Consider the following 12716-nt stretch of genomic DNA (forward strand, 5'->3'; position numbering starts at 1 on the left):
TGCACGGGAAAAAAGAGATAAATGGAAATGTACACTCAGCTATAACAATTTCTTCTGTTTTTTAAATAACCAATTGATTCTTGATAAAGCAAATTTTCCTACCACCAAATGATATGTTAACTCATTGATTTTTTCAACATTGAACAGGTTTTAGTTGAGTACCTACTATGTGTGAACTACATGAAGATACTAGAAATAAAACAAATCTTTTCCCTTTTGGTCCTGATGGAATTTACTGTTTAATGGGGGATCAAAAAAACTAAAAAATAAGCCATCAATGTAGATACTTAAAGTAGTTCATCTCTCAAACCAATTTATAATAGAAGGTAATAAATAAATTGACTTGACTTAGCCACTTATTTTTAAGTAGTTAAATGCAATTAGAAAATTACCAAAAAGTCATTATGGAATCAGAAAAAAATCATCATGGAATAAAATGTAACTTATAAACCAAAAAAAAAAAAAAAAAAAAAGGAAACTGAAAAAGGAAATGGTGACTAAAAATAAAAATAGGAAGAGGGACCTAATTTCCAGTATATAAATCTCTCTGCCATGCTAGGACAGGCCTAATGCAGAGTACTGGGTCCAAAAATATTACCAGAAAATGTGGAAACCCTATTTTCTAAAACATCACTTGATTTTTTTTTTTTTTTTTAGATTTTTATTTATTTGAGAGAGAGAGAACACCAGAGAGCAAGACAGCACAAGTGGGGAGGGAGGAAGAAGGGAGAGGAGGTGGAGGGAGAGAGAGAAGCAGACTCCCCGCTGAGCAGGGAGCCCAAATCAGGGAGCCCGAATCAGGGAGCCCAAAGTGGGGCTTGATCCCAGGACCCTGGGATCACGACCTGAGCCAAAGGCAGATGCTTAACCCACTAAGCCACCCAGACACCCCCACTTCTTTGATTTTAGGCTATGATCCATGTTATACATTTGAGACCAACTTTATACAACTCTTCTCAAAATCTGAAGCTCAGGGCTTGAGTTGCCACTAATAGTTATTTAAGTGAGAACAAGAAGAGCTAGTGATTAACTAAAGCAAATGGGACTGACCATAAAACTACCTTCAAAATCATATAGAAAAAAAAAAAAGAAAAAATCATATAGAAATAAAAAATTAAAAAAAAAAAAAAAAAAGAAAGAAAAAATTTTCTCAATAGGTCTGGTCAAAAGCCATACTTGAAGGTGAAATTCTAACTTGATGTTATGTGGTTCCTCATGTAATGAGCTCAGAAGTCACTGCTCAATGTTAACAAGGAAAATGCTGAATAGACTGAAAAATAAATAACTTCTCTTGCTTCTCTAAGACAGAAAAGGCCACAAGACAAACCACTGCTCTCAAGATTGGAAAGACAGATGAAAACAAGGAGTCGTGGGTTACCGGGTATATGCTAAAGACCAAAAGAAACCACCTCTAGCCACCCACTGCTGGGGTAGGGAGACTGGAACTGTAATTGAGGAACTGCTGGAGGCTCAGTGTGGACATCTTTAAGAGTTATAAACTTCAGGAGGACCCAGTCATGGGGAGGCCCCCTCCACAATATTGTTGAGATTTACTCCGAGGAGCTCAACTAGGTCCCACAGTAAATACTGAATAAAAATTACTCCTGCTTCTTGCAGAGGGAAATGAACCATCTTTAAATAGCCAGAGCACTCTGTTCTTCTTTTTTTTTTCTTGTATTTATTTTTTCTTTTATTTTTATTATTTATTTATTTATATTTGCACTTTATTCATTTATCTATCTATTAATTTATTTATTTTTGGACTCCATTCTTCTTAACAAAGGCCTGCCCTCAGAGAAAACTAGTTAACCAGAGCATAACCTGCTCAGGGATCATCAGAGCCTACCTGACCTGGAGCAAGGGCAATACTCAACTCTAGTCCACTCTGGCCATTCTGTCCCAACTAAGTAGGGAGGGAAAAACTGAGAAACTCTTGTGCAGTTCACATTCCAGAGGCACTGGCTCACTAAAAGATTAAGACTTAATCACAAAATTATAGAACCGTTCAGGTGTAACAATTTTTTCTGTATTTAAAACTATAGAGTCTTTCTCCTCTGCAGTATCTTACCACGTTACTAAAGGCAGGTTAATAGCAGTTCCTTTTACCCGGGATCATGTCTGACTATTAGGAAAAAATCACAAGGCATAATATAAAGCAAAAAAGATAATTTAAAGAGACAGAGCAAGCATCATAATCAGACATGGCAGGGACCTTGAAATGATCAGACCCAGAATCTAAAGCAACAATGATTAATATGCTAAGGGCTCTAATAGATAAAGTAAATGGGATGCAAGAACAGATGTGGGTAGTAAGCAGAGACACAGAAATCTCTGAGAAAGAACCAAATCAGAGAAAGAACCAAAAAGAAATACTAACTTAACATTGCTTTACTACACTAGCAAATGTGAAGAACCATCAGAAATTGAACAACTTTGTAATCACATTCCAGTAATTCTACATACCCCTTTCTTCCTTGTAAATTCTCTGAGATATTTTATCTATCAAATTTATTTTCTGGCTAAATATTTCAATAAAGTTATTCATTTCCATGAACTCCTCTGGGCGGCTTTTCACCCCTCTCATTGACATTGCAACAGCTCTGACTGTCTGCCCCATCCTGCTGAGTAATCCAGGCCCTTGCTTCTTGTGCGAAGAGAGTTCCTAGAAACAAACAGACAGACAAACAAATGAAATATTTGTGGCAAAGCAAATATTCCAATATTCCCAACAAAAGGAAATCCAATTGGAAGGATAAAGATTATAAAAATGTTTCATATACTTTATGTAGTTTGAAGCAGGTGAGTTATATTAGGGTACAGTTCTTTCTCTAAGTGCGTCTTCTTGATAATATTCTTTTTCAAAGTACTCGTGTCAAACATGTATACATGTTTCCTCTCAACATGGATCTTTTAAAGAACAAGGTTTAACAGAGGAGATCATGCTTAAGGAGATATTGGAGAAGATAAGAGGATAATATGAGATGCAATCTATATTTTATAACAGGGATTTAATGGGAAAATGATTGAGAGAAGATTTCTCAGGGTCTAAACTACACCCTAAAAAAAAAAAAAAAACAAAGGAAAATTTCATTAATTCTTCAGTTATAATAATAGCTAACATATACTGAGAGCTTAGTATCTTCCAGGTACTATACTCCAACTTTCTAATATGTAACTCACAATAAACACTATCATGTAGGTTCTATTATTATCCTCATTTTACAGAAGAAAACACAAGCATAGGAAGGTTAAGGAGCTTGCTCAAAGTCCAAGAGCAATTAAGTGGTAGATAAGATTCAGTCTGACTCCAGAGGCTTCACTGCTAAGCACTAACTAGCTTTGTCTTCATAATGTTTCTACAGTAGTTTGTAAGTATATACTCCCTGAGCACAGCTCTTTAATCAACTGAAGTGGGTAAACTGTGACACTACCTCTACTGGCTGGCTGCCTGTAGAGAAAGATTTTTAAGAATATATGTAGTGAGTGCTGTTTCATAGTTAACCTGAGAGGGAGGGCTACCAACTTGCTAAATAGAAGAACTGAAATAAAAGGATACATCACACAAAAGTAATCCTTTAGAAGTATGGCATATTAAAAAAGAACACCAAGAAGGCCAAGGGATTCTGGTGATGGTTATAACACTTGTTGAAACATAGGTTTAGGATCAAATAACCGTTGACCAAATAAAAGGTTACCCACAAGAAAAAAAAAATCTATAAATAATAATGCTGACTACCAAATCTACAGATAAAAATAGTATTATGTATTATTTTCCCAAATATTAAATACTATCTTTATCCAGATTTTCTTTCTGAAGGCCTTACACAAAATAATAAAGTAAACTTGTTTATCTCCAGTATGATTTTTTGTGCATATAACAACAGATGTCACCTTTGACCAGGTAACACATACATCTATCCAGGAATGCTAAAGGATCACTTGATAGAGTAAACATTATCAAAAAGCACAAGTCACAAATGGCAAGCTATTACCGCAGATGTGACTACAGAGAATGTTTCTGACAACTTCTAAGGTTCTGGAGTCAGGCCACAAATTCATTTCACGTAAGTCTCAAAGGGCTTCCAAATGGCAGTGCTATCTGTCAAGACTGAGATGAACTACATTCTAGCATATATCACTTTGGCAAGAACTGAGAGATAGAAAACCCAATATTGGTCAGCAATTACTTAATATTGACCATTTGCCCTATTTTCCTATTCAGTATTAGCTATATATGCAAGGGGTATCCTGACCATAAAAAAAAATTTGGCTACCAAGAGAAATATGAATATGTGTATGCGAGGAAGATAGAAGATGTGTGTGATGTTTACATGTCGACTTGACACAGGGTTAAATCTGAAGGATATCTCTCCAGTGTCTGATATTCCATTGTAATTCAGGGATGCTGCTGCCTGATTTATAAAGGTAAATAAGAGGAAGCATACAACCTACTATACATAAAGACACTAAAGGATTACATGAGTGTAAATCAAAATTCTTTACCCAAGCTTGTGCAGTAAGAAACACTTTGAAGTCTTCATTAAATGTTAAAGTTGGATGATCAGCAATTCGGTTCAGGAATTTATGCAATGCCTTCCTGCGTGTCTCAATGAAGTCATCATTAAAGTGTTCCACCATTCCTTTCACAATAAACTTCTCAGGCAATGGCTGAAGCAAAAAAATTTTAAAAGGTTAACTGAGCATCATGTGGCATGCGATTATAAGGAATTCTATACTCTTCTTTTTTGGAAGGCTATTCGAACATGTGATCGTTTCTTATAAAAGTAATTCTTCAAGATTCACAATGCCAGAACCAAAACCTGCAAAATCTTAACATATTAGAATAGTTTAGAAAAACAAATCTGTACATAGATTGAATGTTTAAGAGCAAATGTTTCTAAGATCAATGAGTTACACTGATTTTAAAGGTCTGACATTAGGTGTTAGGCATTCTAATGATTCACAAGACAAAATGGCAGCCACTTTACGAAAAAAAAAAGTACACTTACTGGAATAATCAGAGTAGGGTGTGCTTCTTCAAGTTTTCCTTTCAACCAAAGGAAATCTTGATAACGTCTCCTAACTTCAAATTCACTGGAGTCAAATTCCCCACGAGATGTCTGAAGAAAGTAGGAGAAAATAACAGCACACGCAATATAAGACAGAAGACATTTGCCTCATGTTATTTTAGACATTCTGAAATAAATGGGTCTCTAAGAAAAATTAACAAATTCTAATTATTCAGTGTTTGTCAGCCTGTACTTTTTTTGCAGTCATCAATTCATGTAGCAGATGAAACAAAGCAAACTTTCCAGTATTTCCAGAAAGAAAGCAAACATCATGCTCAAATTTAAAATCCAAACTGAAAAATCTGTCTTAGAGCAGCCATCTGCCTTCCACAAGATTTTAACTACGATTATATTTGGCATGACTTTCTTGCTAACAAGAAAGTGTGTTCTGAATTTAGGTTTCAAATATATTTTTCTCAAGATGATTAGAATTCAGAATTTGAGGAAAGTCCTATTTTTGTAATTTGGAAAATAACCTGAACATAACTGAGAAAAAATGTTTTCCTGGAATTTGCTCAAATGAATTGCTTTGGTAAAATTTGCTTTCAGTATGTGAAAATTCTAACATTTTACAGAGTGATTTTACCACTGTTTAAAAAATGTTATTAATGAAGATTTGATGTGAAAAGAAAATCTTCCTGTCATTTCTCAAGGGATTTTGAGTTATATGCCTAAACTCCTAAAAATTAAGCAAATAAATTAAAATATCTATTCTCAACAAACCAAAAATCTATGCCAACACATATGACAAGAAGAACATGGGTACAATATCAACTTCACTTCCATTGCCCGAATTCCAAGACAAATAAAAGAACATTATTTAATGCACACACACTCACTCTCACCAATATCTCATTAAGTAAATTTTTGCATATTAAAAATTATACACACTAATATTAAGGTTGAAAGTTTCCTGGAGGAATAATGCTGGAATAACACATTGCATGCATATTTTACACTCACCAGAAATATCAATCACCCACACAAATGAATGCAATTGTAAAATGAAGAAGTTCAAGTCATAGATGCAGTCTTAATTGTCACAAAAGGTTCACAAAAGTTATACTTTCTAAGGTTTATTTTTTTTAAAACAAATGTGTAGAATATCATACAATATATTTTATCAAAACATTTCATTTTTAGTGGGAAAAAGTAGAGGTAAATGAGATGCAAAAGTCTAAGGAACACAAAACACTATGAAATCTTAACTATGGGTACAAGTTACGGAAATGGTAAAAATAGGAAAACTAAATCTAGTAGAAACACAGTTTAACAACATATATACGAGTTGGTATGTGTACATATATATGCAAATACACACATATGCATACATATATATGCACACAAAACATGGTTTATAGTCACTCATTAAAAAATACTTATTGAACACCTTCTTGTACCAGGCACATATGCATAGGTTTACTACCAATTTCCAAAAATATAAGTTGGCATAACCAATACTAAAATACCCCAAAATTGGGCAGTGAAGAGCTTTGTGTGTCCTCAAGAATTTTCAACACTTTAAGTAAACATAGAACAATCTGATATAAATTCTGGCAAGAGGAAGATGTAAAATCAAGTCAAATAATTGGTTGATTCTGTACCCATCACTCAGTCATTGACTTAGAAGAGTTTTCTAACATACTGCAATACCAGAGGAAGAAAACAGAAGATGAGTACTAGTTTCAAAAACAGTGTGTTCGTTCATGCTACTTTAAGAATTAATTCTATTGCCAAAGAGTTATAAGACTAAGATATGGCAAGGAAAACAAATATTATTAACTAGGTTCAGATCATGATTAATTTCCCAACAGCAGGGACAAAATCATTGTCCCACCTAAAGTGGTCAATTTTGATCATTAGAAGATAGACAGAAGCTTCCAACTACAGGAATAACAGGGTTTGATGACAGATCTCCAACTTAGAACTGGTGTTCCAAAAAGTTATTTTGAAGCACGAATAATGCTTCTAATATAGAATACAGTTTTCCATGGAAGCCATATTGTAAATGGTGTTTAATCTTTCATGTCTGACCATAAAAAGTTGGGTACTTGAAGTTGAGGACTAAACTAACTCATGAGATCCATACCTCAAAATATACTCATTCAACAAGCAGTGACCTTTGGTCAAGGGTAGTGACTCTGGGCTTTCAGGATTTAGAAAACTGTTTCTGAGGGGAGAGGAACCTTAGGATCAGGAATATACTTTAACCCCTACTCCACACTGGCAGGCATCTAGGAGTCTATCTTCATAATGAGGATGTGAGAGGGAAGACCCCTGTTACATCTCTTCACTCTTGTTTCTGTATGTGTTAAAGGAAGTCACATCTCTTCATCTCCAAAAGAGAAAGTACTTCTTTAGAGCTATCACTTCAGATATTCTAACCTGGAGATTAAAGGGTAATTTCCCACAAGAACAAGAGATCCTTGGAACATGGGCTTCCTGACACTCATAATTATTTACAGCCACGTCATTCTTAAGTATTCCTAAGTAGGATATTGTCAGTGTACATATGTGCATACGTATATGTGCATTTACCCTTATAATATTTTTTAAAATATTTTACTTACTTATTCATGAGAGACACACAGAGAGAGGCAGAGACACAGACAGAGGGAGAATCAGGCTCCCTGTGGGTTGCCTGATGCAGGACTCAATCCCAGGACTCTGGGATCACGCCCTGAGCCAAAAGCAAACGTTCAACCACTGAGCCATCCAGGTATCCCTACCGTTATAATCTTAATGCCTATAACTATAAATTTTCATACAACTAAAACTCAGGGAAACCACTTCTGAACCTCTAAACGAAATGGGGTGCCCATGCTCATGAAATGCTGTATTTTTCTCTCAAAGCATTTGTGACTATAATTAAAGAGTTAAGCATGTAATTGTATAATATCCATCACCCGTCCTAGGCTGAAAGCTCCATGAAGGCAGAGAGTATGTCTGTCTTGATTGCTGGTGAAGTCTCAAAATACAAGCACAGTACCTGGGATGTAATTGGCACTCAACAAAACTTCACTGAATATAGGAAAAAGTGAATAAATGATAATAAGTGAATAGTAAAGAAAAGACTCTATTTGATAACAAAATATATATCTACCAAATGTTTATACATTTGTATCTGTAATACATATTTTAGTATATATAGTTATAGTCTATATACTAGGATGTAGTAAAAATAATCAGAAGTAGAACAAAGAGACTTGTATAACAGTCTATTTCATAATAGTGAAATGAAAGATAGTTTGCCATAACCATGTAGAGATGCACCAAAGTATAACAGAAAACACATATCATGTGAAAGTAAATAGTCTGGATTTAAAACCCAGCTCAGGTAATCATTATGGTAGGTAACCTCTGGCACGTTACTGAGTTTCGGTGTCCTCATGCACAAAATGGGGGTAACTCCTAACATCTAAGTTAATACGTATAAAGTGGTTAGAACATTGCTTTGCACAAAGTAATCACACAATAAACGTTACTACTGTAATATTATCCCTATTACTAGTACTATAAGAGCAGTATACTTAAAGTATAATGTAAATATGGATAACTCATCAGAATTCTATGTCTGTGATTAGAGTAAAATTCACAGGGTGGCTTATAAATAAAGTGTCTTTCTAAGTGAAACAAATAATGATGGGAAAATAATTCAGTTGCACAAATTCTTTGCTAGGAAGGATGATGACAATGGATGCTTATAATTAAAATAGTAATACCAGGAGAAATCTGGTTCGATTCTTAACAGAATGTCTGTATAAACACATGAAATATTCACAAAGACCCTACAAGGTTAATACTGTTATCTTATTTACAACTGAGGAAACTAAGCATAGAGAGGTGAATTAAATTGCCTAAGACACATACCAAGAAAGAGGAGTAATCAAGATTCAATCCCATGCTATCTTGCTCTACAGTCTCTTGATATGAGTATGATACCATAAATTTCTTCACTCATCCGTTCACCAAAAAGTGAAACTGCTTATTTATTATATCCTCTGTATTTAGAAATATGGATAACTTAAGATACAATTACCTTCCTTGTGAAGCTCACAGACTTGTTAGGAATAAATACCAATAAATACATATTATCTACTCACAGATAGGCAAATACTGAAAATTCATTATGTGCCAGGCATTTTGCTAAGTGTTTTACATTGATTACCAATGCTAAATTGATTCGTACAGCAACTCTACAGAACCAGGTTCGATGATCATTTCCGTGTTATAGATTTAAAAAGAAAAAAAGACTCAAAGACTTAGAAGGATTAAATATAGGCCTTTAATTTCCTTGCTATACTGATTCTGATGCTTTACATTCTTTAAGACTTCAATTAGAACAACATGTGAAAACAGAAGAAAGAAAGAAGACTTTCAGCCTGTAGGTGCAGGGGGCAGGGGCCAGGCAGGCATCATTTTTAGTTGTGGAAAAGTAAACAGTAGTTCTTCTGTCTAGAAGAGGAAGGACAGACATAGCAAACAAGAAAAAGTATATGCAAAGTCATGAGTATTCAGATAACAAAGATCAGTGGAGAGCAGGGTATTGAAATGAGCAGGAGATAAGTCTTATACAGTAAGCTGGCATCAGACTGAAAAGTTCCTTATATGTCATTCCAAGGAATTTGCACTTTGTTCTATAAGAGATGAGGAACCAAGGAAGGATTTTAAGAATCTGAGTGAACAGATCAGATACGTGTTTTTTAATGAAACATAACTAGCAGCAAAGGTGAAATTTGCACTGGAAGAAGTGATTACAGGAAGATGGTCTAAAACCTTTTCATCTACACAGAAGATGTACTACAAAGATTAGGGTGAGGCTTCATAAAGAAAATATTATAACATGAATATAATTCTTAAAAGCTGTTATTACATAAAGGATTTTTTAAAAAAAACAGTTATACTATTTGGTTATTTTACTTTGATAGCCTTGTCCTAGGATTAAGGAGAATTGGGTTCTAGATTTACTCTTCCTTTGAGTTACTGGACAACTAACAATATCTTACAAAGGAGCCACTTGCTTTTACTTGGAAAACAAATGAAATTATATTTTGTAATCTTTAAAGAAGTGCTACAACAAAATATTGTATCATGTTTTTAACTAGTTGTCTTTATTAATAAACTGAGGCTCTTCTTTTCCAAAGATATTTGTTTATAATTTTTGAAACTAAAAACGAAATGTTCCTATTTCAAGATGCACAACTGCTAAAAAGAAAAAAAGAAATGAGTGACTGCTGTAATTTGAATTTCACTGATTTCATACAGAAGAGGTTAAGGGTAGATTAGATGCAATGTCTTACCCAAAATGGTTGGAAAAAAATAAGTCAATTCAGCTAAGATTCTCTACTGTTGAGAGTCATAGCAAACAAAAAGTACTTGCAAAAGTTCAGAAAATAACTTTATCCAAGAAAGTGTTCACTAAAAATTTACCTTAGTAATAATCCTGTAAGTAATGAAAGTTTCAATTGTAGTAACATGGCTTTCAGGTTCATCAACTGTAATGAAGAGATCTTTCAAATCTGGTTCATCTTCAAATTTGACTTGGTTTATCATCGACAGAGGAGATGTTGGCATCATAGGGCTGAAGGAATTCATGTCCATCAATGAGGCATCCTAAGGAATAAACCACATTCAAAACTTAACATCTATAAAAGTAAGTTTAAAATCCTCTTTTTCTTAGTAACTATGAATACTAATGAAATATGTCAAGAACAAAAGGGATGATTGGACTCCTAGTTAAATATGGCATGTTGAACATGTATTTTTATCTGTTTCCTATTAAAATCCCACTTTAAAAATGACAGAAAAGAAACTAACAAAGTAAAGTAAAACAAGACAAAAAAGGCATAAAAAGCCATAAACCCTCAAGGTAATAAAGGAGAGAGAGAGAGGCGCTAAGCAAACAAAAGCAACTACTCTTTGGAAACTGGAAATCTGATTGTTGAGGGATCACTGAAATAGCAGAGCAGAGAAAGCTGAACAGTAAACCTAGGAAATGATGGTAAACTTAGAAAGCATGAAAGAATCTAAGAGAGACTTAAGGGTTACAGGCACCACAAACCTGTGGACACACAGAGTGATGGTAGAGCTAAAACCAGAGGATTGGTTGAAAAGCTAAAAAACAAACAAAAAAAGAAAGAGTACCTCAGATTCCCTCACCTACCCCATTGTCATCAGTCACATTTCTCCCCCAATTTTGCTGAAAACTCGAAGTTTACTTTCTCTATTATCTCTGAACTCAAGGATGCCAGGCAGAGTGGAGAAAGAGATAGCAAGGAAAAGTCCTATAGACTAGATGGGAAGATAGCCAGCCCTCTTCCCTCATCTGGCGCCAAGGATGCTGGCAGCAAGGTGCGAAATTCCACGTAGTGATCTGAGGGTTCCGCTCTTACCTCACCGTTCTGAGAAAAAATTAAGAGTTGCAGTCCCTGAATGAATTAGCCAGGTCTTTGAATAATCACTCTGAGGTGAAGCCCCTATCATACGTGCTGAATATCTACTCCACTTTTTATTGCCTGATGTAGGAGCTACTAAATATCTAAAATAAGTGGAAAGCCTCTGATGTGAAAGACTCACAAACACAAGGCAGGAAGCAGTTACAGAACAGAATGGTTACAAAAAATAGATGAAATCATCAGAGATAAGCATGATATCTAATTCATGAATAAAAACAGGAGTTATATTCTTTAAAAAAAATCAGAGAACAGCAGCAAGACAATAAAAAAGGAGGCTCATGAAAATTGAAATATGTTAATAAGATAACAACTCAACAGGAAGTTTGAAAGCTAGAACTCAAGAACTAAGCTGAATTAAAAGAACAAGAGATAGAAAAGGAGAAGGAAGTGTTTTTAGAAATTAAAAGATCCAGGCAGGCAGTGCCTTAATAAAACGGATTCCATAAAATGAAGGAGGAAAATGTACTTTAAACTGAAATGTTTCCAGGTTGCTAGGGCCTCTCCTGCCTCTTCAAAATGAATGGGGCAGTTGTGGGGTGGATGTGCTCCTGCAACCCTCCATTACTATGACATTTCATAATAGAGGTTAGCTTCCAGAGAGAATAAAAACAGTTAAAATACAACAGGAATCTCAGGAATCAGAATGGCTTCAGATTTCTCAATGGTAACACAGAAAACTAAATGACAGTAAAATATCTTCCAGATTTTGAGAGGAGACTATATCTTCTACTTAGGACTCTATATAGCCAGGCAAACTGTCATTCAAATATACATGTCAATTAAAGCCATTTCAGATATATAAAAGACTTCAAAAACTGTTTTACCCATGCACCCATTCTTTGGAAGCTTCTTTAATTTTCCAAAATAAGGCATATAGCAAGAAGAAACAATCTAGGGGCACCTGGGTGGGTCAGTCAGTTGAGTGTTCGACTCTTGGTTTCGGCTCAGGTCATGATCTCAGGGTTGTGGGATGAAGCCCAGCAGAGGGCTCACACTCAGCAGGGAGTCTGCTTGAGATTCTCTCTCTCCCTCTGCTCCTCCCTGCCCTTCAAAATAAATAAATAAATAAATAAATAAATCTTAAAAAAAAAAAGAAGAGGAAGAAATAGGATCTAAAAACAGTAGATTCAACAGAAAAGAGAACCAGAGGAAATTCTTTGAATGACTGTGAAGAAATGTTCCAGGTTAACAG

General features: G+C 34.8%; 1 protein-coding gene across 11 annotated transcripts in view; it reads right to left on the bottom strand.

Moving 5' to 3' along the window:
* SNX7 (sorting nexin 7) overlaps nt 1-12716 on the bottom strand; it is a 114086-nt gene that overhangs the window by 79798 nt on the left and 21572 nt on the right. For all 11 annotated transcript variants that reach the window (XR_004816564.2, XM_035717677.2, XM_035717680.2 and 8 more), the window contains exons 2-5: nt 10500-10682; nt 5010-5120; nt 4504-4668; nt 2464-2662 (exon numbers count right to left, since the gene is read on the bottom strand). Coding sequence is in view for 10 of the 11 variants with exons in the window: in XM_035717677.2 (XP_035573570.2) it covers nt 2464-2662; nt 4504-4668; nt 5010-5120; nt 10500-10682 (658 nt within the window). In the remaining variant the exon portion in view is untranslated. The remainder of the gene's footprint in view (nt 1-2463; nt 2663-4503; nt 4669-5009; nt 5121-10499; nt 10683-12716) is intronic.

This window comes from Canis lupus, chromosome 6 (genome assembly GCF_003254725.2).
Source record: "Canis lupus dingo isolate Sandy chromosome 6, ASM325472v2, whole genome shotgun sequence".
Classification (NCBI taxonomy): Eukaryota; Metazoa; Chordata; class Mammalia; order Carnivora; family Canidae; genus Canis; species Canis lupus.